Source organism: Cervus elaphus, chromosome 19, assembly GCF_910594005.1.
Source record: "Cervus elaphus chromosome 19, mCerEla1.1, whole genome shotgun sequence".
In the NCBI taxonomy this organism is placed as follows: domain Eukaryota; kingdom Metazoa; phylum Chordata; class Mammalia; order Artiodactyla; family Cervidae; genus Cervus; species Cervus elaphus.
In genome coordinates, this window is record NC_057833.1 from 3,107,308 (window position 1) to 3,133,443 (window position 26,136).

The window sequence follows — 26,136 nt, forward strand, 5'->3', positions numbered from 1 at the left end:
TACAAAATGCAGTAGCATGATTATTAAAATAAATTTGAGAAAGTAAACAATTCTAGAATACTAATCTCTTCAACACTTTATTCAGTATTTGGTAATTCAATTAAAACACTTGTATAAAAATAGAACAAAAAAGAAGTGATTCTGATTATCAAAGAAAACCCTCCAATATAAAGTAAGCAGCTAAGAGGCAAAAATATAATTCTTTCATAATGGAAAACTCTTATAAATTCTGTGTAGAAGTAGTACAGTACTATGTTTAAGTGCCTAGAAACAATGGACTGTGGAATGAGACTGCCTAGATTCAAATCTCCATTCCACCATTTATTTGCTATGTGACTTTTGGCAAATTACCTAATATTCTTCTAAGTTTCAGTTCCCTCACTTGGAAATTAGGAATAAAGATACAATTCACTCTGTACGATAAAATGTGTTAGCACATGTAAAGCCTCTAAAATAGTCCCTGCTGCACAGTAAGTATATATTAATTAATAGTCTGTGTGTTGGTTGTTTTTCCCATGTCATCATTATTTCCACACCCTTGAACTTAAATCTGGTCCAGCAGATAGTGCTCTCTTACCCAGACTCATGGTCAGTTCAGAGTTATGTAAGATCTGAGATCTAGATAAAAGGGAAACTGATGAGTCCTGGTTTTATACTCAGCTCAGACAGGTGTTAAAGATAGAAAAATTAACAAAGATTTGAAATCTCTATTTCAAATAGAATAGCTAAGAGGGACTCAGATTTGAGGTTACACCTGCAGGTATCAACGGTGAACAACAAAACACAAAAGCCAAGTATTTAGATCTACCTCAGAGAATAAATAAAATTTATAAACTTAACAACTCAAGTGGAAATCAGAGGGGCATTATGGGCTTTATTCAAATTCTCCTTCCAGTCTACATTAATATAATACTGTCCATAAACAACTTTATCATGTTTTATTTCTACTAAAGGTGAAATGAGAAACAACTCAGATGAGCAAAGAGTGCTTTTGTCAAGTCGTCCAATAAATATACATCAGTTCTCAACTCCTTAAATTTACAAAGAAAACTCTTCTAAAGTCTCAATGAAAACAAAAAACCCAAGAGTGAGATCTCAGTTCCTATGTAAAAGAAATAGGAAAATGATAGAAAGATAGTGATTATTAAAAATTACCAATTACTTCTTTTATATAATAATGTTACTTTTTAACCTATAAAATGAGAACAGTCTACCTCCCTAAGTCACAATGATTTTAGCAGTTTGAAATTAAAGAATGTATTTGAAAGAACTATGCTGTGGAGATAATGGTTATATCTTTCTTCTATATGTAAGAAAATAGAGAAAAAGTTTAAACATATTACATGAAATCAAACCATAACAGAGTTTACCTTTTGGGGCGGGAGCTAGGGAATTCTGACTTTGGATATTTATTCTTTCCCTTGACATCTGAAATACCAGGTTCTCCACTACATCTGGATCCTTCCACTTCAAAGAAAAGGATAAAGAGTATTAGTAAACTGTCTCAGACAAGAAGCATCTTTCTTAAAACGTTAGTTCTAGCTCAATAGCTACAGTTTCCTAATCTAGTATTTTCTCACAAAAGTACCTTCAACTTTTTTGTAACCTAGTCATTTCCCCTGTAGTCATCCAGTCAGTCCTTACACTGACTGTATTTCCTGCTATACTAAGGCAGCTGAGAGCTGCTGCAGAAACAAATGAACAATAAACAAGTGGTATAATAAATGTACACTTTCCAATCTCAGTTGTCAACCTTGCATCACTTAGCAGCTCTTCTACCTATCACAGCACCTCCCTACCCACTCACCTGGAATAGCTATACTATCATACACTGGATCCTCTGCCCAGATTTTAAACTCCTTTTACTCCCAGCAGATGATCTACTTCACTTTATAAAGAAAATCAGATGTCATCTTCTATAATCAATTTTCCTTTTTTAAAATTTTGTAATTCTCTCAATTAACTATATTTCTCCTCAGCATCACTTCCTTTCCTTCTAATGCTAACTCATCTACCTATTTTCTTGATCACATTTCCTCCCAAAGGCCAACAAATTATTCTTTCCATTACATACCAACTTTTTTCCTAAACCCTGCCCCCACCAAGAAGCCCTCATTCTGCCTCTCTCTCCAACTATTTTTCCCGTCTCAAACATAGCAAAATTCGTCACAGAACACAGATGTTACTTCTATTTCTTCATCTACTAGTCTTATTTTTATTTTTTTTACTAGTCTTATTTTTTGTTTGTTTCAAAGCCACTGATAAAACAACCTGTATTTTGATGATCATTATAGTCTTATTTTAAAACATTTTCCGTCTTGCTCTGCTCTAACCAATCTTCAGAAATTAATTTTATGAAAGTCACTAACTGCTAAATGCAGCCATGTAACTGCTAAATCCACAGATCCCTTTTCATTTCTGCTCTAATTTGGCTCTAACTTGTCTACCTTAATCTGCTGCTATTCATGCCTATTTATTCATATTCAGTTATTTATTTACATTATAAATACCACAAACTATCCTGAGGTCCCAGAGCAAGATACTCTGTTTTGTTTTGCTGTTAGCTGCCCTTTCCTGGGGCTTTTTTCCTCAACCAAAAATGTTCTTCCTCACCTTCTTTAATGTGTTACCACTCTATTTCATCATGGCCTCCTTCATGAAATTTTTCTTGACTACCAGTTTTCACGAGATTCTTTAGGAAAAAAAGATCTGAAATTTTTGTACAGTACTAAAGCCAGAGGTGGAATTACATCATTAAATTGGAAAAATCTACGGGGTCATGTTCAAGCTTAAGGTTTACCTTTGATTAGTCCAGCTGCCTTTTCACTGGTATTGTTTCCTCCAAGTTCCATAGATTCATCATAAACATTACATTCCTAGAAGAAAAGGCATATTTCTTACATAGTATTGCTGTCAGTTTTAAGTAAACTTAAAAATATATCCTATTTTATACTGCTTTACTTTACACAATAAAGACTACTTAAATGGGTACCCTGTTCTAGACCAATGTAAGGAGGTACATTAAGAGGAAAAATGTACAAATTGAAGAAAAAAATTTTAACAGGTATCTGAAAAAAGAAAACTAGTCTGTGTCAACCTTTTCAAAAGAAATACAAAAGGCAAACTTCAATTATAAATGGCATATTACTGTGAGAAACAGTCACTTATGGGATTTACTTCAGAATTAAAACGAATTCTAACACTAGAAACTTTGAAACCAAGAGAAATTGAGAAATGAGTCGGACACAACTGAGCAACTGAAGTGAAGTGAAGAATTCACTCAGTTCACGCAGGTTTATTCAGTCTCATGAAACTGAACCACATGAACCACAGGACTCAATAGATAACAGATCTACAGTGAAGCTAAGCTGCCACTGACATCCTTTTTTTCTCTGTAATTCCTAAAGTGGGTAGATCTAACAGTCAGGTATCAGAGTGCCTCCTCCCTTGCTCTATCAGGGATTTTCCTGCCAACTCTTTGTTCTTTTCCCTTCCTGTTTGTTTCAAAAATGTATGTATGTGAGCACAAGAACTTCTATAAAAGCAAACTTTTATACTTCTCTCTGAAAGTATTTTCAACTGAGTCTACTAGGGCAGGGTTCCTCCAATCTTATCTCTAGACTTGATTCTGTATGAAGGAATGACAGATAAAATTGGGTTTAATTAAATTAATCCTTTCAGTTTAAAAAGAAAGATAGGTAATATTGTGAAAGGAAGATCATTACTTTGAATCAAAACCTCACAGTGGTTTCAAGATTGGATAGCAGGAGTATAATGTAATTTTTGCCCAGAATTAAGGCCAATAAAAGATATTTTATTTTAGTTTTTTAAAAGACAATTTTAAACATTTTATAAAATCCCACAAAAGTTTACATTTCTCTAAAAATGTGGCTGAAAAGAAAATCCATCCCCTTCCAACAGTATGAGTCTAAACAGATTAAAAATCCAAGATATACCATTTTTAGAGATATATAACTAGAAATTAGATAATTAATTCTGAAAAGCATGAGCTCCAAGAAGCAGATGTTAAAAATGTCTTTAGTCAGACATCCTACCCAGTCTTCCTTAGTAATCAGCACAATCACTTATATTAAATAGCATGCAGAAATAATTTAAAAATTTATCTAAAAACTGAAGGATGTCTTTTACATTGTTCTTTTCACATTAAATGACTTTGCTCAGCAAGCCTTTTCCTCATGAAGTTCAAAAAAAATGCACATATAAAGTCTAACCAATCAAATATTATGCACCTCATGGAATTTAATAACATTTCACTCTGTAAGTTCGCAATATCCAAATCTATTTGACATAATGAAATTTCTATTGTAGTAAATGCCTGGCTGGAAATCACATTTTCAGTCTCAATTTCAACTAATGTAGCAAACAAAATATCCTAAAGCCTTTCTCCTGCATAACACGTTAAATGCATGGCTGATCTTAAGGGAAAAAAGAATGCCCGTTAAACTGGTAATTAACAATGAAGTTCTAAGTAGTCTTAGGTACTATTTTTCAGTTTTAATAACTAAAATGTAGCGGGGGGGGGAAAGGAAAAAGCACTGGAATATTCAGGGTAGGGGACTGAATCCTACATGTTAATAACATAGTTAAACTCCCAATAAAAGTACAAAGGAAATGCAACTAAGTTTATAAATTAAGAAAATGGAAAATGAATAAATAGCAGCAGGAAACTGATATGCAGCATCTTTGAAAACTAAAAAATCAAAAGAACAGCAGCAGATAAAAGTCCAAAAAAAAATATTTTGCATATACCTTGTACTTAAATTATTTCCTACTTTAAATTCTTTGGACTTTCAGCTGAGAATGAAGAACGATCATTTCATTCTAATAGCGCTTATTTTCCTTGTAAAATGAATTCTTTATTAATTCTTCACTTCACTTCAGTCGCTCAGTTGTGTCTGACTCATTGCGACCCCATGAACCGCAGGACGCCAGGCCTCCCTGTCCATTACCAACTACCAGAGTTTACCCAAACTCATGTCCATTGAGGCAGTGATGCCATCCAACCATCTTATCCTCTGTCATCCCCTTCTCCTCCTGCCTTCAATCTTTCCCAGCATCAAGGACTTTTCAAATGAGTCAGCTCTTTGCATCAGGTGGCCAAAGTACTGGAGTTTCAGCTTCAACATCAGTCCTTCCAATGAACACCCAGGACTGATCACCTTTAGGATGGACTGGCTGGATCTCCTTGCAGTCCAAGGGACTCTCAAGAGTCTTCTCCAACACCACAGTTCAAAAGCATCAATTTTTCGGAGCTCAGCTTTCTTTATAGTCCAACTCTCATATCCATACATGACTACGGGAAAAACCATAGCCTTGACTGGACGGAACTTTGTTGACAAAGTAATGTGTCTGCTTTTTAATATGCTGTCTAGGTTGGTCATAACTTTCCTTCCAAGGAGTAAGCATCTTTTAATTTCATGGCTGCAATCACCATCTGCAGTGATTTTGGAGCCCAAAAAAATATAGTCAGTCCCTGTTTCCCATCAATTTGCCATGAAGTGATCAGACTAGATGCCATGATCTTAGTTCAGGAAACTAAGCATTCAGAAAATGCTGTGCTTTAAGCCAACTTTTTCACTCTCCTCTTTCACTTTCACCAAGAGGCTCTTTAGTTCTTCTTCACTTTTCTGCCATAAGGGTGGTGTCATCTGCATATCTGAGGTTACTGATATTTCTCCCGGCAATCTTGACTCCAGTTTGTGCTTCCTCCAGCCCAGCGTTTCTCATGATGTATTTTGCATATAAGTTAAATAAGCAGGGTAACAATATACAGCCTTGACGTACTCCTTTCCCTATTTGGAACCAGTATGTTGTTCCATGTCTGGTTCTATACTGTTGCTTCCTGACCTGCGCACAGGTTTCTCAAGAGGCAGTTCAGGTGGTCTGGTATTCCCATCTCTTTCAGAATTTTCCACAGTTTATTGTGATTCACACAGTCAAAGGCTTTGGCATAGTCAATAAAGCAGAAATAGATGTTTTTCTGGAACTGTCTTGCTTTTTCAATGATCCAGCGGATGTTGGCAATTTGATCTCTGGTTCCTCTGCTTTTTCTCAATCCAGCTTGAACATATGGAAGTTCTCAGTTCACGTATTGCTGAAGCCTGGCTTGGAGAATTTTGAGCATTACTTTACTAACATATGAGATGAGTGCAATTGTGCAGTAGTTTGAGCTTTCTTTGGGACTGGAATGAAAACTGACCTTTTCCAGTCCTGTGGCCAGTGCTGAGTTCTCCAAATTTATGGCATACTGAGTGCAGCACTTTCACAGCATCATCTTTCAGGATTTGAAATAGCTCAACTCGAATTCCATCACCTCCACTAGCTTTGTTCGTAGTGATGCTTCCTAAGGCCCACTTGACATCACATTCCAGGATGTCTGGCTTTAAGTGAGTGATCACACCATCATGATTATCTGGATCGTGAAGATCTTTTTTGTACAGTTCTTCTGTATATTTTCGCCATCTCTTTTTAATCTGCTTCTGTTAGGTCCCTACCATTTCTGCTCTTTATTGAACCCATCTTTGCATGAAATGTTCCCTTGGTATCTCTAATTTTCTTGAAGAGATCTCTAGTCTTTCCCATTCTATTGTTTTCCTCTATTTCTTTGCATTGACTGCAGAGGAAGGCTTTCTTATCTCACCTTGCTATTCTTTGGAACTCTGCATTCAAATGAGTATATCTTTCCTTTTCTGCTTTGTTTTTCACTTCCCTTTTCACAGCTATTTGTAAGCCCTCTTCAGACAGCCATTTTGCTTTTTTGCATTTCTTTTTCTTGGGGATTATCTGTCTCCTGTACAGTGTCACGAACCTCCATCCATAGTTCATCAGGCACTCTATCAGATCTAGTCCCTTAAATCTAGTTCTCACTTCCACTGTATAATCATAACGGATTTGATTTAGGTCATACCTGAATGGTCTAGTGGTTTTCCCCACTTTCTTCAATTTACGTCTGATTTTGGCAATAAGTAGTTCATGATCTGAGCCACAGTCAACTCCTGGTCTTGTTTTTTCTGATTACATAGAGCTTCTCCATCTTTGGCTGCAAAGAATATAATCAAGCTGATTTTGGTGTTGACCATCTGATGTTCATGTGTAGAGTCTTCTCTTGTGTTGTTGGAAGAGAGTGTTTGCTATGACCAGTGCGTTCTCTTGGGAAAACTCTATTAGCCTTTGCCCTGCTTCATTCCGTACTCCAAGGCCAAATTTGCCTGTTACTCCAAGTGTTTCTTGACTTCCTACTTTTGCATTCCAGTCCCCTATAAAGAAAAGGACATCTTTTTTGGGTGTTAGTTCTAAAAGGTCTTGTAGGTCTTCACAGAACTGTTCAACTTCAGCTTCTTCGGTGTTACTGGTTGGGGCACAGACTTGGCTTACCGTGATATTGAATGGTTTGCCTTGGAAACAAACAGATCATTCTGTCATTTTTGAGACTGCATCCAAGTACTGCATTTCGGACTCTTGTTGACTATGATGGCTACTCTATTTCTTCTAAGGGATTCATGCCCACTCTATATATATAGCAGATTAATGGTCATCTGAGTTAAATTCACCCATTCCAGTCCATCTTAGTTTGCTGATTCCTAGAAAGTTAATGTTCACTTTTGCCATCTCCTATTTGACCACTTACAATTTGCCTGGATTCATGGACCTAACATTCCAGGTTTCTATGCAATATTGCTCTTTACAGCATCTGACCTTGCTTTTATCACCAGTCACATCCACAACTGGGTGTTGTTCTTGCTTTGGCTCCACCTCTTCATTCTTTCTGGAGTTATTTCTCCACTGATCGACAGTAGCATGTTGGGCACCTGCCGACCTGGGGCGTTCATCTTTCAGTGTCCTATCTTTTTGGCTTTTCATACTGTTCAGAGGTTCTCAAGGCAAGAACACTGAAGTGGTTCTGAATATAAATATATTATGTGTATATATTCTATATCTAAAAACATACATAAGTTAAGTATGAAGAATAGTCACCCATACGCTCATCAATAGGACAGAATTATCACTATTAACATTTCGGCACATACATTATGTGTGACTACACTTAACACATATACAAATATGTATTTACAAATGAAGATTCAAATTCTCTACAAGATGTACCTGGCCTCTTTTTTTAACTAAAAAAGATCATGAAAGTATTCTTCAAAAATAGGATTTTATGGTTTGATAATAAGTTAATTATCATTTTATTGAAAAGTATTGCTTTTCTGCTTTTAAAATAATGCTGGGGCAATAAAGCTGTATTTTCCTCTTTGGAATAAATACATTTCTGATAACTTCTTCAGTTTTTTTGCAATGGCATTACTGAGTCAAAGATTATAAATCCTTTTAATGCTTCTGATACATATTACCAAATTGACTTCAAAATGTAGTATCAACTTTCACTCTCATCAGCAATATACAAGGCCATTCATCATACCTCTAAAAACTGGGTATTATCAACTTTTTACCAATAATTTTTTAATGACAAAATTTAAGTTTTACAATAAACCAGAGAGTTTAGAAAAAACACACTAATACTTTACCTTCTTCAGTTGATTTTTCTTAATTCTTTCAACAGGAAGAGACTTGCCATCATGGAAGTTGGTAAGAATCACTGCAATGGCTGTCAAAGTTTTGCCCTGTAAAATGTTTTACAAAGAAAAATGCTCAGATTCCGAAACCCAACAAAACCAATTTTTAAATTAAGAAAATATCAAACAGCATTCAGGGCCACAGAAGTGTGATTATTATACTAAATAATATACATATTAATGAAGTTATTTCACTGATTACATTAGGAAATGCCTTACCACACTGTATTACTGGGAATTATTAAATAATTTACTCTAAAATACTATAAGCAACTTTGAGAAATGTTATTTTATTGAACAACTGCCATTTAAAATTTCACATTTAACCTTGAACTAATAACTTTATCATGAAACTACAACTAATTGCTTGCCATATAATTCAAAGCCAACTTAAAATGATTAGTAATTCTAGTATGAATATAAGGTCATTATTTTATTAAACTTAATTTAATTTCAAAACTTAAAGGCTACACCTTACCAATAGAGCAAAAAGGACAAGATACTTCTTTTGTATTTTTTAAAAGTAGAAATATAAATATTTTCATTATTTTCCATTATTTAGCTGAATTTATAATGAGCAACACATAAATAAATCTCTTTCAAGAAGAAAGCAGTGTAAAGCAATGTTTTGAAAGTGTGGTCCACAGCTCCTCGAAGTTTCCCCTAGGACACTTTTGGGTGTGTACAGTCAAAAATATTTTGATATTACTCAGACTTTATTTGTGTTGGATATTTGCAGTAATTCCACAAAATGCAATGGTGGGTAAAGCTGCTGCTGCTGCCTTAGCATGAAACAAAGCAGTTGGCACCGTACTATATCAGTAGTCATCGTATTTCTAACACATACAGTAAAAAGAAAAAAAATGTTTTAAAGAATGCTCTTGATAAAGCAGTACACATTCGTTTTACCAAATCTCACCTCTTAAGTATGGATATTTTAACTATTCTCATAAGATGGGAAAAACACAAAACACTTCTTTTGCATACCAAAACATGAAGGTTATCTAGAGAAAAATCACTTGAGACTGAATTGCAAGCTCAACTACCATACATCATCATTTTCAAGTATCACCATTTTAACTTGAAAGAATGACTGACAACTAGTTATTTATGATTGAGCGGCAGACATTTTCTTGAAAAATGAATAAAGTGAGCCTATGAACAAAGTGAGCCTATCAATTCCAAAGGAAAAAACTGACAATGTTTGTGGTTAATGATAAAATTTGAGCTTTTAAGCAAAATTTATATTAGAAAACTTGTATCAACAACATAAGCTCAGAAGCTTCCCAAATGTAAAATGCCTTTCTAATAAGATCAGCAGTAATACCAATGAATGTAAAGTTTTTTATATTATATAATGAAATGCATCAACATTTGGAAGATCTGTGTAACTCAGTGAACCAATATATTCCAAATGAGCAATAACTAATGTTACAAAATCATGCATGGATAAAATATCCATGCAATGTGCAAGCAACACCAGTGAATTTTAACAGAACAGAGTATAAAAAGTTCACTGACATGGTATTTAATTTTTACATTATCAGAATTTCCCTGGCAGTCTAGGGGTCAAGACTCTGCACTCCCAGTGTAGCGAGCACAGGTTCAATCCCTGGTTGGGGAACTAAGATCCTGCATGCCACACGGCGCAGCCAAGAAGAAAAGTCCCACATCATAACTATGAACCTTTAACAGGGATTTCAGTGGTGGTCTGGTGGTTAAGAATCCACTTTCCAATGCAGCAGATGTGGACTCGAGCCCTGGCTGAGGCACCAAGACCCCCCACGCTCAGCGGGATCCAGGCCCAGGCCCCCAGCCACAGAGCCCACGCCATAGCTACCGCTGCAGGACAGGAGCCCCCAGGCTGGAACACTGGAGGGGGCCGCCCATCCCTTCTCCAGTGGGTCTTCCCGACCCAAGAATCGAACCGGGGTCTCCTGCATTGTAGGCGGATTCTTTACCAACGGAGCTACCAGGAAGGCCCTTTAACAAACTAACACTTAATTTTGATGTTCTGGCAAAGATCTAGTTATCCAAAAAAACTGCTAAAGTACACCTCTTTCAAATATATATCTGAGTGAGGACTAATATTCTCTGTATATCTCAATGAAAACAACAGAATGAATGAAAAAACAGGTATGAGAAATCAGCTATCAACTATTAAGCTACACATTAAAGAGACTTGCAAAAATGTAAAACAATGCTAGTCTTCTCATCAAAACTGTTTTTGTTCTGGAGTGCACTTTTCACTGAAAAATATGCCAGTTCTGTTAGCAAGTAATGACTTAAAAAATTTATTATCAAAACGAAAAAGTATAAAAACTGTTGATGTAACAAATCATATCTTTCCTTTAATAAAACCTATAAAAGATAAGCAATCTTAAATTTCAAAAGAAATTGAGAAACATGTTTATATCATTACTGCCAATTGTTTTAATTGTACCTTGGGCAAACAAGCCATAAGAAAGAAAAAGAAGAAAAATTCGGCATTATTTCAAGTGAAAACCATAGGAAAAACTACATTCTACACTAATAGTGATATCTATTCCCAAACTGGTACCAGTATATTCCCATCTCTATCTACTTTAAGATTACTTCATATGAATCTTAAAAGTTACTGGACTTCCCTCGTGCCCAGAGAAGAGCCTGCCTGGAAATGCAGGGGACACAGGTTCAATCCCTAGACCAGAAAGATACCACATGCAGCAGGGCAGCTAGGCCTGTTCTTCGTAACTAAGTCTGTACTCTGAAGTCCCCAAGCTGCAACTACTCAACCTGTGTGCCGCAATTACTGAGGCCTGTGAACTCTGGAGCCGGCGCTCCACTACAAGAGAAGCCACGACAGTGAGAAGCCTGCTCACTTCAACGGGAGAGTAGCCCTTGCTCGCCACAAGAGAAAGCCTGTGTGCAGCAATAAAGACCCAGTGAAGTCAAATAAATAAAGTTAAAAAAAATCTTAGTTAAAAAATAAAATGTTATTAACTTAATAAAAAATATAATTACCAAACCCATATCATCAGCTAAAATTCCTCCATGAACATTTTCTGGTCGGTCCTTTTCAGAAAAATTTGTTATTGTGTTATAGTATAAGTCACTTCGCTGTTCCCAGAATGGTGGAAGTTCTTCACTGTTTTCCCGTGAAACCATCCAAGCTAAAGCTTGTTTTTGATGAGGAAGCAATGGTGTTTCAATAGCCTATAGGAAATGTCATAAACAGAAATACAGTAAGCCCTTTCTTATAATAAACCCCACAAAGAATCTGGAAAACAGTTGATCTTCTGATTTTAAAAAATGAATATATTAATGCTACATTTTAAAATTTCAAAGTTTTAGATAGAAAATACTGGCTCAGTACCTCAGCTGGTTCCATTTCCTGAGTTTTATCATCTTCTTTTAAATCTTCAAACAGTTTGTCAAACTCTGTCTTAAGCTACCATAAACAACAACAAGAAACATAATGAAACAAATCAATTAATAACTGCACTTAATTCAGAGACTTCAAGTCATTTAACTAGGAGTTGCATACCAAAAGGTACATAAAATATATTAATTCTTTGAGATACTACACTGCTCAATAAAAGAGCAGATCCTTTACAAAACTGTTAGAGTCGAAAAAATATAGGGTGGAGTTTTAAGTCCTGGGTTTCAGTCACAGCTCTGTCACAAATAAACCTTTATATAACTTTGGGCAAGACATTTAACTTATATGGCCCTGTATCGTATTACTGCAAAACAAACAGAATGAACTAGATTTAGAGTGTATCTAAGGTTCCTTCTGCCATTGAAATTCTATGATTCTACTAGCTGTATTCAAACCATTTTAGCAGATCCTATCAGGTATATTTGACTTTTTCAAGTAAATAACATTACATTGATTAATATTATAATCAAAAACTTGCTATGTGCAACAAAGTATTACAATAATTTCAATCTTAATGCTAATTTAGTTGGTTCTTTAAACTGATCTTGTCCAATTTTATAGTAACATATATGTGTTATAATTACTTTTGTAAATTAGCAAATAAATATAGAGCATCAGTCGAGAAGAAACCATGCCAAGTCTAAAAGCTAGGAGAGGTAATCTGGGGTTTACCCACCAGACACAGGCTCAAGCCCTTCTAACAATGAACAGGGAAAATACACTAACTACCTTAGAATATAAAAAGGCTAACACTAATGAGTAGAGACAAAAAAAAAATTGTGTAATTTTTTTTTTTTATGTTTGTGTAATTGGTAGATTGATTTCACTATTTTATATCTGTTTTCCCCTAAACTAACCCAATGTAATAGTATCCTGGATCACAAAGTAGACAAAAGTAAGAAACAGACTAAGGCCAAAGATTTGGAACTAGTTTTTTTAGCACTGAATTTGCAATCTTACTGAATGGAATAAGTTTCAAGCTTCAATTTTCTAAAAATTATGGATACTTAACAATTTTCAAATAATACAAAAACATCAAAATATAATAAAATATTCCAGGTATATATATCAAGGAATGTTTCAATGTATGCATGAATATATATATGCAGCTATATACCTTATCACTGCTTTTTTTATACATAAATATTTACAATATATTTTATTGATTCTATGTTTCATAACAATATAAAATCACTAACACTAGCACATGCATATTTATCTCATTTTTAAACATCAATCTTCAACATTTAAAATTCACTTTCAGATTATAAAATTTAAAAAAGCATACCTGTTCAGTGGTCATCTGTACCGCCGCATGAGCTGGCGTACTATAGCTCGGTCCAGCTCTTCCAGAGCCCCAGCCACCTTCCAAACTGAACCCTAAAGCTGTAATTCACAAAATGAAAAGAATACAAAATTATCTTTTAGTAAATTGTTTTTAAAGCTTTTCTAATAAGCTAAGTTAAAACTTTCCTTAATACATGTTTTAAACATTTCAAAGGTAAATTTCTTAGTTCATTCAAAAAATACATTAAAAGAATTCCACATGATTTGAACTTTTGAAACACAAGTAATACTTTTTCATTCTCTATTAGGAAATTCTTTTTGTCTATTACTTATTAAAAAGAATGTTTAAAATCGGGAATTTCCAGGCATTAACACTGGGGGAAATCTGGGGAGGGCCCTCCCTGTACATTTTTTCTGTGTGTGTGTGCAACCTCCTATGAATCTATTATTATAGATTAAACAATAAAAGAAAAAAAAATTCATGTTAAATGTTAGACAAAAAAATTCAGGGATGTCCATCCTTAAAAATAGTCCTATAAAAGAACTTGGAGGCTTCAGCACTAATTAATTTAGTCAACCAAACTCAAAACTATTACTTAAGAGAATAAATGTTTTATAATTCTTACAATCATCTTACAATATCAATACAACATCTTACAATCATCTTACAATATCAAAATAATAGTATATTAAACCCTAAACTTACATTTTGGTGCAGGTCCCAATTTAAATCCATGTTTCTTTAACTCATCTAAAACTGCTTTTCTATTTTCTTCTTTTCCCCAAAATGTCATTTGCAGAGGCATGGTAAAAGTATTGTTTGCACCAAAAGGAACTACCCTATTATAATTAAGGGAAAAAAATGAGAAGTTAGTAGAGTTACTTCTTTACATTTAATTTTAAGTCCCATTAAGAATCATGTTAAATAACCGTCACATTCAAATTTTGCATGGAAGTAAAACAGAAAGCGATTGTGGAGGACAGAGAAGCCTGGAGCGCTACAGTCCACGGGGTTGCAGAGTGGGACACGAATCAGCAACTGAACAACAACAAAAAGGAACTAAGTGGGCAGACCAGCAAGAGAAAGAACATGGAGGAGGACCAACAGTGAGAAGCAAAGGGCCGTGTCTAGGATCAGAATGCCAGAGGAAACTAAGATGAGACAAGAGTTTAAATACACAAGATAACCTATTACCAAGGTTGTAAGATAAGTAAAATAGAAAGTTTACTTGAGAAGGTAGAGCTTTCACTAACAGAACTACTGAGTGTAGCAACCCATTCTGAGAAAATGGGGAATGATTTCAAAGAATTATTTCTGATTTGGGATTCACTGCAAGTTTACTCTCAACATCTGAAAAACCTGAGAAAGGAGATGAACTGAGAAAGGAGAAAACAAGTAAACAAGTGAGAAGACACTGCTAAGCATTTATCTTCCAAACTCACCTTTAAATATCCTAAACAATCTAAACTAAAATGTAGATCACAAACACAAATGCATACAAAACATAACCAAGGAGACTGAGTTTTAAAAAAGGAACAGGTGGTAAAACTAAGAAGGGATATGCCTAATTAATGCAACAGCTGCTACCTAGCTCCAGTCAAATGATGTCACGTGAGTATCCTGAATTACCAGATCTTCCATTTATCAAGAGAAATCTTTGTAAATAATGTTTTATAATTAGGGAAAAAATAATATGCATAAAATGCAGAATGTCCACATATTTTAATACTGGAAATGACTGAAAAAATTTAAACACTGTGTAGGCAAAATCAAACTCATCTGCAACTGATCACACCTATCAGCTTACAACCATATTTAAACAAACATTCCCAAACTTCTAAAATCAACACACTAAAAAGGCTTTCTTTCCTCCTCAAAAAAATAAGAGATACGAAGGGAACATTTCATCCAAAGATGGGCACAATCAAGAACAGAAACGGTATGGACCTAACAGAAGCAGAAGATATTAAGAAGAGGTGGCAAGAATACACAAAAGAACTATACAAAGAAGATGTTAATGACCCAGATAACCACGATGGTGTGGTCACTCACCTAGAGCAAGACATTGTGGGCAAAGTCAGGTGGGCCTTAGGAAGCATCACTACAAACAAAGCTAGTGGAGGTGATGGAATTCCAGCTGAGCTATTTCAAATCCTAAAAGATGATGCTGTGAAAGTGCTACACTCAATATGCCAGCAAATTTGGAAAACTCAGCAGTGTCCACAGGACTGGAAAAGGTCAGTTTTCATTCCAATCCCAAAGAAAGGCAATGCCAAATAATGTTCAAACTACTGCACAATTAAACTCATTTCACACGCCAGCAAGGTCATGTTCAAAATCCTCCAAGCTAAGCTTCAACAGTACATGAACCAAAAACTTCCAGATGTATAAGCTGGATTTAGAAGAGGCAGAGGAACCAGAGATCAAATTGCCAACATCCACTGGATCGTAGAAAAAGCAAGAGAATTCCAGAAAAACACCTGCTTCATTGACTATGCTAAAGCCTGACTGTGTGGAGCACAACAAACTGGAAAATTCTTCAAGAGATGGGAATACCAGACCACCTTACCTGCCTCCTGAGAAATATGTATGCAGGTCAAGAAGCAACAATCAGAACCGGACATGAAACAATGGACTGGTTCCAAATGGGGAAAGGAGTACATCAAGGCTGTATATTGTCACCCTGCTTATTGAACTTACATGCAGAGTACATCATGAGAAATGACAGGCTGGATGAAGCACAAGCTGGAATCAAGGTTGCCGGGAGAAATATGAATAACCTTGACACATGCAGATGACACCACCCTTAAGGGAAAAAGCGAAGAGAAACGAAAGAGCCTCTTGATGAAAGTGAAAGAGAAGAGTGAAAAAGCTGGCTTAAAACTCAACATTCAAAAAACTACGATCATGGCAAACAAAGGTCCGTCTAGTCAAAGCTATGGGTTTTTCCAATAGTCAAGTATGGATGTGAAAGTTGGACCATAAAGAAGGCTGAGTGCTGAAGAACTGATGCTTTTGCAGTGTGGTGTTGGAGAAGACTCTGAAGAGTCCCTTGGAGAGCAAGGAGATCAAACCAGTCAATCGTAAAGAAAATCAACCTTGAATATTCACTAGATGAACTGATGCCAAAGCCGAAGCTCCAATACTTTGGCCAACGGATGCAAAGAGCCCACTCGTTAGAAAAGATCCTGATGCTGGGAAACACAGAAGCTAGGAGGAGAAGGGAACAACAGAGGATGAGGTGGTTGGATGGCATCACCAACTCAAGGGACAGGAGTTTGAGCGGGCTCTGGGAGGCAGTAAAGGACAGGAAAACCTGGCGTGCTGCAATCCACAGGGTCGCAAAGAGTCAGACACAACCGAGCGCCTGAACAACAAAAAGGCTTTTTTCCTAAAAGATTGTGTGGACTTTCTAATGTTTGAACCTAAGTCTCTTTTTCTCCACAGTAATAATTTACCAGGAAAGTGAGGGACCAGCTATTTGATGGCTAGGGTAGTGCAGGCAGGTGATAAAATTAAAACATTTACTGAACACATACTAAAGGTATAGTGACAAAAGTTGTCAGGGCAACTATACATATCCTTAAATTCCAAGATCACCACAATTCACAATTATTAAAACTAAACTCCAAAAGTGCATTACCCTTCAATTTGTGCCAGTTTGTTGTCCATGATATAGGCCAAGGCAGCTGCAAGATCTTTCTTTATATGACCAACCTGATTTCCATTCACATTGTTTACTTTAATTGCATTCTTATCATAGGGGTTATTCGGTTCTCGTTGTAATGCAACCATTTCATTATTATTAACCTAATAAAAATAAACAGACATGTTATAAATAAGTAACATATGATAGATTTCTTCACTGTATTTTATCTGGGATTTCCATTCATTTTTTTAATGCTTACTGAATAACACCACGCATAAGAAAGGTACATTTTCTTAGACTCATATTTCTATAGAAATATTAGAGAATATATTTTATAATTCTTTTGCAGTATTTTCCTAATTTACATTAATTGGGAAGTTAACAAATCCTTGATATACAAAAGGTACAATCAAAACTAACAGATACACATTATATAAAATTCCCAACATAACTTCAAAAACAGATACTCTCTTTAGTGCTTATTATATACCAAACATTGTTCTAAGTGTCTTATACAGACTGACTTTCAAAATTGTCACAACCCTACTGGTAGGTCTTATCATTATCTTCATTTTGCAGATGAAGACACTGAAGCACAGAAAAGTTAAGTAACTTGTCTAAGGTCATAAAGTTAGTAATAAGTAGCAGAGCTTAGAATTTGAACCCAGGCAGGCTGGTTCCTAAGCCTAAGTTTTCCAGAATCTGAAAGGGGAAAAAGGTATTAATTGTAAGTCAGAATGGAAGTGGATCAAGAAAACACATCCAGCCTTCAACTCCTGCCATTATCTGATTCCACTTAATTAAAAACTGCCAATTTTCTAATTGAAAATGGAAGAGTAAAGATTTCCAAAAATTGTCTCTTCCATAAAAGCAATAAAAAATCTGGCAAAAACTGAATCAACTTTTCAGAACTCTGGAAACTAACCTAAGTGTCACAGAAACCTGGGGAGTCTTTTTTTTTTTTTCTGGGGAGTCTTAACTCAAGAAAACAGCTGAATGTCAGTGCCCAAGTCTCACCTCCAGCTCTCAGTTCATGATAGCCTTTTAAAACAGAACCACCTGCTGGAATTCTCAGTACAGCCTGGTAGTTACCAGAGTAAGCATACTGAAGTAGAATCTTTCAACGATTCATTTCTATAGAATTGTCATTTGACCAGTATGGTGGTTCCCTAGAAGACTCCCACTTACAAAGCTGTTTCTGCTTGACGTAGGAACTTATTACCCAGAACATTAAAACCTTCTCCCTTGGGTGGGTGTTTATAAAAAACAATTTTACAGAGACCTCCCTGGTGTCCAGTGGTTAAGACTCTACACTCCCAACACAGGGGCCCAGGTTCAATCCCTGGTTAGGATCTATCCCACATGCCACAACTAAGAACTAGCACAGCCAAGTAAATAAATAAAAATATTTTCTTAAAAATTTACAAGCAATGGTTAATAGCTGAGGCAAACAAAACAATAACCAAAGAGTTTAAAAGGAAAAAGCAGAAAATAAGATGTCCACAGGGGCTTTGAAAAGCTCCAGCATATTCCTGGAAATCTAGAAGGGCAAAAGCAAGCACATGGCTATATACATGCCCAGGGTTGTGCACATGTTCAAGAAAGACCTGAGAGGCCCTAAACTCTTCCCTCTGGCTAAACCTGAAGATATGAACAGGCAGAAAATAAAGGTTAAGGCACAGTTGTCGACTGCCAGGCTGAGTGTTGAAGGAGTGCCCCAAATGCACACAGGCCCTCTTAGGAAAGAGGGAAATTTACTGGTTCTAGTTCAATCCTTAGCTGATATGACCACGAAGCTACAAATACAGCCATCAGTCGCCGTACACAGTGAAGACTTTCACAAGGCTAATTTAGGAAAGGTACCAAACAAATGATTATACTAAAATCAACAACAACCAGCAACTACGGGGAGAAGGGAGAATATGATTTTGAGAGTTGCCATATTATTTTTTTGTTGTTGTTCACATTCTTTATCTCATGTAGATTATTCTTTTAATTGAAGTATAGTTGGTTTATACTGCTGTGCTAGTTTCAGGTGTATAGCAGTGACTCAGTTATATATGTGTATATATACACATACACACATATTTATATGTATAAAAACTATTATTTTTCATATTCATTTCACTTAAAAGTCATTACAAAATATTGTGTACAGTTCCCTGTACTACATGGTAGGTCCGCATTGGTCATATAGTAGTGTGTACATTTTAATCCCAAACTCCTAATTTATCTCTCACCCCACTTCCCCTTTGGTAACTATGTCTTTGGACCTATTTCTGTTTTATAAATAAGTTCATATTTATCTTTTTTTTAGATTCCATGTATAAGCGGTATCATGTGATACTTGTCTTTCCCTGTCTTATTTACTTCACTTAGTATGATGATCTCTGGGTCCATCCATGTTGCCACAAATGGCATTATTTCACCCTTTTTCATGGCTGGGTAATATTCCATTGTATAGATATACTACCTTTTCTTTATCTATCCATCTCTTGATGGGCATTTAGGTTGCTTCCATGTCCTGGCTATTGAAAATACTGCTGCAATGAACATTAGGCTGAACAAATCTTTTCAAATTATAGTTTTCTTCAGGTATATGCCCAGGAGTGGGACTGCGGGATATGATTTAGAGTTGCCACATTATGCAAAACATCTAATTTTCAACAACAAAAAAACATGAGACATGCAAAGAAACGAGAAAGTATGTCCACACATAGGAAAAATGCTATCAATTACCTATCCCTAAGGAAGCACAGATAACAACTAGAAAAAAAATTAAAGTTTTAATTTTAAATATGTTCAAAGACCTAAAGCAAACTATTTCTAAAGAACTAAAGGAAAGCATGAGAACTATGTCTTGACATACAGAAATCTGGAGTCAAAAAAGTACATAGTTAACTAAAGTTCAAAATTCACTAGAGAGGACCAAACAGCAGATATGAACAGGCAGAAGAAGGAATCAATGAACCTGATGATAGGTCAACTGAGATTATAACGTCCAAGGAAGTTAGAGGAACAGAAAGAAAAAAGAGTGAAGAAACACGAACAGATCCTACGGGACAATAGCAGCATACCAACACACACAGAGTCTCAGAAGGAGGGAAGAAAAAAAGGTAGAGAATACATGTGAAGAAGTCATAGCCAAAAACTTCCCAAATTTGACGAGGAAAATATTAATCTACATATTTAAGAAACTGAACAAATTCCAAGTAAAAAACACTTAGACTTCAAACCCAGACACATCATAATCAAACTGTGGAAAGAACACTGAAAACAACAGGAAGAATCAACTTGTCACATACAGGGGCTCCTCAAGAAGATTAACAACTGATTTCTCACCAGAAACCACGGGGGCCAGAATACAGTGGGATAACTTCTCAAAGTGCTAAAAGGAAAAAATTCAACCAAGAATTCTTTATCTGGCAAAATTATCCTTCAAAAATAAAGAAGAAATTAAGACTTCCCAGACAAACAAAAACTGAGAGAATCTATCACTCGCCGACCTGCTCCACAAGAAATATTAAAAGACCTTCAGGCTGAAATCAAAGCCACAACACAGTAACATTTGTGAATCTATATGAAGAAATAAAAAGCACAAGTAAAGGTAATTACACAGGTAAATGTAAAAGACAGTATGAAATTTCTGGTTGTAACTTTTTTCTCCTCACTGATTTAAAAGGACATATAACAATCATTTTAAACCTGTACTGATGAATATACAATGTGTATAAAGATTTAATCTGTATGATAACAGCACAGAAGAGTGGGGAGGAAAACATGGAACTATTTTAAAGCAAAGTTTTTATAAACAATTCAAAGTAAGTTGGCACAAATCCAAAATTATGAATTAAGATAACTGCAATTCCCATGGGCATTAGTAGTAAGTAGTAGTTTCTTAGTAGTAGAAAACAACTCAAAATATAGAATAAAAGAAACAAGAAGGGAACTATTATGTATTTAACACAAAAGAAGACAGTAATGGAGGCCAGACCCAAGGATTATGTATTGTATAATTTTTTTATATGAAATGTCTAAAGTAAGTAAATCCATAGAAACATAACATAAATTAATGGATGCCATGAGCTAAGAGAAGAGAGAAATAAGGAGTGATTATTTATAATAGTAATAGTATACTATAAAAATAATAGTATAAGGTTTTTTGGAATGATGAAAATATTTTGGAATCTGACAGTGGGGATGGTTGTACAACCTTGTGAGTATCTAAAAACCACTGAATTGTTCACTTAAAAATGATAAATTTTAAGGTATGTGAATTACCTCAATTTTTTAAATTGCCTGAAAAATATGCAGGAAAGCTGCTTAATCTCCCAGTATCTGTCTACTGACTTAAGAGACTACAGTCTAACTAACCAGATTATCAGACAAATATTACTCCTTCAAGATATTCTGTGAGGTATAACTCTGTTTTCTACCAGCCCACCTTCCCCATGCCACTCTTAAAGCATGATTTTCTTTAAACCATATTAATGCAAATTCCAGGAAATATATAACCAAAAAGTAGGGCAAGATGTGGAGGCTATAAAAACAAAGAAAATATGATCCAAGCACAAGACAAAAAAGAATATATTAAAACAAGATTAAGACAACAACAAAAAGAATCAGGACTAATTATAACAGTATTGTTAGACAAGAAATAATCTACTAGACAAGAAATAATCTACTTTATTACAAAGGTTTTGAAGGGTCAAGAAATAAAAAATGTAAACATAAGCAAATGGAAATCATTTTTAAAAAGTTAAAATGTATAATGCCGATACTAAATAACAAAACCTAGGGGATGTAGCCAATGCAGTACTTTGAAGAACATTTAAAAGATTAAAAGCTTTTATTATTAGGATTAAAATTAAGCATTCAAATCAAGAATCCAAAAATAAAATAAAATGAACCTAAGGAAAATAGGATAACAGAATATATAAGATAAATCAATGAACAAAGAAAGATGATAAACATTAAAAAAAAATTCAAGAAAGAGTACATGAAAAGATGAAACAGATAAATCTCTGTTGAGGCTAATCAATAAAAAATAAGAATAGACACAAATATATAACACAAACAGTGAAAAAGGAATTAAAAACCATAAACATAGTCAACATATTTTTAAGTATAAATGACTTATGCAAATTTTGTGGCAATCAATTTGAAAATATAAATGGATGCTTTTCAATAAAAATATAAATTGCCAAAATTGACTCAAGAAGTATCTTAATAATACTGTTTGGATGAAACCAGACTTAAAAAGTACATATTCTATGATTCAACACATATGAAGCTCTTGAGAATTCCCTGAGTGGTTAGGACTCCATGCTTCCACTGCAGGGGTCACAGGTTTGATCCCTGGGCATGGAACTAAGATCCTGCATGACTTAGGGAACACCAAAAAAACAAAAAAAAAAAAACAATGTATATGAAGTTCTAGAACAGGCTAAAGCATCTACAGTGATGGAAATCAGACTGGTGGTTCTTAGGGCAAAGGCAGGGATGAATGATTGCAACAGAATACAAGAGAACTTTCAGAGGTAATGGAAATGATCTGTATGTTGATGGGGTAATGATTATTAGGTATATATGTTTGTTAAAACTCAGAATCATGTACTTACAATGTTTGCATTTTAAAATATATATATAAATCATATCTCAATAAAGCATAAAAAAGTTGAAAATAATAAATAATAAAAAGTATACAAAGATAAATACCTCAATTTTTATTTCAATATTTTTATCAGTGATCAACTCCAAAATGTCCATCAACAAGAAAATAAAAGGTACAATATTTGTATTGACATGAAAAGACATTATTCCTAATATTTTACTTTAAAAAAGGTGATAACATATATAACACGATCCTCATTTTTGTTAATGTATAATAAGATTGCAATTCATATGCATATGCTCTCAAGGTAAAGTGTGGAAGACATAACAAAGTTGTGGTTCTGGACTGAGGGAGACTTACTACTTTTTCTTTTAGCCATTTTAAAACAATAAATGTGTAGTACTTATAAAATAATACACATTTTATAAAATTAAAAAATTAAGCGATAATAAATTTTAGTCAGCCCAAATCAGCCCATCACATTTTTAAATAGCTTACCAGTGTCACAGAAATTATTCTAAGATCAACAAATAGTGATCGTTCTATAATAAAAAACAACCATGATTTAATGGTTGTTTAAATTTAAGATAATTTAGAAACAATATTTAGTTTGGAAAATTTTCACAAATCTAAAATAGGAAAGTTCTGAGATGAGTATGAGAGCTGGAGAACTGATGGGATACATGAACTGAGAACTGATAGACTTCAGGAAAAAAACAGAAAAGAAAAACTAAAGAATAGGGACTTTCCTGGTGGTCCAATGATTTTGACTCTGCTTCCACTGAAGGAGCACAAGTTCAAAGCCTGGTTGGGGAACTAAGATTCTGCCTGTCATACAGTGCAGTCAAAAAAAAAGTTGTATACAGAATTAAAGAATAAAGTAGAAAGAACACAAAAGTGAACAGATCTTGTTTAAAAAAATGGTAAGGGAAATAAATGATGAAAAGAGAAAAGTGAAAAAACATGATAAAAATGATCTCAGGAAGTAATTGGCATATGTATATGCACAGAAGATTTAATACAGAGAGAGTAGAATGGAGAGTTCTGAAGGAAAAAACGAGCTTTGAAACAGAAACCACTTACAACTATAATTAGGACTTCCCTAGTGGTCCATTGGTTAAGAATCTGCCAATGCAGGGAGCACGGGTTTGACTTTTGGTCTGGGAAGATCCCACTTGTTGAGGGGCAGCTAAGCCTATCTGCCACAACTGAGACTGTACTCTAGACTGTGCTCCGAACAAGAAAAGACACCGCAGTGAGAAGTCCAGGTACCACAACTACAGAAACTCCATGCACAGCAACGAAGACCCAGGGCGGCCAAAAAAAGGAAAACTATAATTAAAGTTTTCTGAAATAGAAGAAAACAAAGTTACAGAACGATCAACACCAAGATATTCCCTAATGAAAATTACAGGACTTCTAATTCACTTATATAGGAGAGACATTATATTGGCATTTCACCAATATCTTATACAACATCAAGATATCATGGGCTTCCCTGGTGGCTCAGTGGTGAAGAGTCCACTCCAATGCAGGAGAGGTAAGTTCGATCTTTGATACCACCAGGAAGGTCCCACATGCCCGTGCAGCAGCTAAGCCCATTCGCCACAACTGCAAAGACTGTGTGCTAGAGCCCAGGAACCACTACTAAGCCCACTTGCCCCAGCCATTGAAGCCCATGCGTCCTAGAGCCCGTGCTCTGCAACAAGAGAAGCCACCGCAACAAGAGGCCTGCGCGCCACAACTCAAGAGCTGCCCCCACTCTCTGCAACTACAGAAAAGTCCACACAGCAACAAAGACCCTTCACAGGCAGAAATAAATAAAACTTTTTAAAAAAAGATATCATGGAGAGAAAATATGAGTCAAGGATTTTACATTCAACCAAACTGTCCTTGAAGTGTATCGCAATTACAAACATACAGAAACTCAGGAAATATTGTTGCTTCTTCAGGAATCTCCTAGACAACACACTTCAACACATTTCAGACAACCACAAAATGATTTGAGAAGCTCTAATATTATAAAGAAAATATGAGAGGATAAAACACTAAACAAATGGAATTCTTCCCCAAAGAATCTCCTGCAAAACATACTTCACACAACCAAAAAATGATTTGAGAAGCATCAACATAAGAAAAATATGGGAGAATGAAAGAACTGGTAAATCAAATGTCCACAGAAGAATATAAGCAGCTTATGCAATAAATCAATGACATAAAACAAAGAGTAGGGAGGTGATTTACCTAACAACCAAAGATACTATTATTAATTTGTTTTGATCCTAATTCAAAAAAATTAATTATAAAAAGACATTTTAAGCAATTAAGAAAACTGGTTATATACTAGCTATTGGATATAAAAGGGAGTTATTATTAATTTTGCTAAGTACAACAATGACGTAAGAAAATGTCCGACATTTTTTAGAGATACACACTTAAATGTGTAAAGTGATCCAGTTGGCATTTTTAGTACCAAAGGAAAAAAGTGATGAAGCAAATGTGCAAAGAAATTGTTAACTACTGAATCTGGATCATGGGTATATGGAAGTTTACTGTATTATTCTACTTTTATGCATGTCTGAAATTTCTCAAAATTAAAAAACTAGAGATATACCAACCAGCTAACACAGAGGCATACTAGGCAACCATAACAAAGACAACTGCTTTCTCTGTCTTTGTCTCTGTTCTCTCTCTCTCTCTCACACACACACACACAATGCAGAGAATAGAGACACAAAAAGAGAAACACAGGAAGAAAGTAAAGGACCTAAAAACAGACAAGTCCCATATCTAGCATGAATTGATCTTCCTAACTTAAAAAAAAAAGTGTAGAAATGGGCTCAGGGACAGGAGAAGAGAAAGCAATTAACTGACTTAGAAGTCACTTTGCAAACAGCATCTGTGCCTCTTGGGCAAATCTTCCGGAGCTTTAGTTCTTCAGTTCTGAAATGGGATAATAGGTGCTCCATCTTCCACAGAGACAGTGCAGTGCTCAAATGAGACTACACAGGAAACAGTGCTTTGCATACTGTAACCATGATATAAAAGAGAACATTAATAATTAAGTATGTGTTATCTCTTGCCCAGATATATTTCAATTATTTAAATATTTACTGCACATATCACCTAATTCTTATTTTCTAGGTTAATAACATCACATTAACTTAATATCTAATGCTATACTCACCACTCCTGTGTAATAGCGCAGTCCAACGACATGGCCTCTCAAAGTTCCAAACAGAACTGAATCTAACTCTTCATCACTTGTTAGGAAGTCATCTGGAGGAATAATATCTTGAAATTCAAAACGAGGAAAGAAAGTTGGATATGAGAGGCGTGGAAAATTTCCATGGACTCCATACTGGACAGTCTGCAAGTACTTCCAAACAGGATCTCTATTAAAAAAAAAAAAGGGCACAAAAATACAATATTTAACCAAACAGTCCTCAAAGACCATACCATATTTAAAGGTCAATTGCTTTCTCACACTTTATTTCAGCAAAATAAATCTAATACGGGAAGTGCTGTATAGAGATGAAACGCGTTCCTCTGGCTAAAGCAAGGATT

The 26,136-nt window shown here is 35.1% G+C and overlaps 1 protein-coding gene across 1 annotated transcript in view; it reads right to left on the reverse strand.

Moving 5' to 3' along the window:
* The window catches only part of HLTF (helicase like transcription factor), a 59,494-nt gene that overhangs the window by 32,176 nt on the left and 1,182 nt on the right, over positions 1–26,136 (reverse strand). Inside the window, exons 2-10 of the mRNA XM_043874489.1 lie at positions 25,757–25,964; positions 16,950–17,116; positions 14,012–14,145; positions 13,307–13,404; positions 11,953–12,027; positions 11,601–11,792; positions 8,550–8,645; positions 2,801–2,876; positions 1,371–1,467 (exon numbers count right to left, since the gene is read on the reverse strand). Of these exons, the coding sequence (XP_043730424.1) occupies positions 1,371–1,467; positions 2,801–2,876; positions 8,550–8,645; positions 11,601–11,792; positions 11,953–12,027; positions 13,307–13,404; positions 14,012–14,145; positions 16,950–17,116; positions 25,757–25,964 (1,143 nt within the window). The remainder of the gene's footprint in view (positions 1–1,370; positions 1,468–2,800; positions 2,877–8,549; positions 8,646–11,600; positions 11,793–11,952; positions 12,028–13,306; positions 13,405–14,011; positions 14,146–16,949; positions 17,117–25,756; positions 25,965–26,136) is intronic.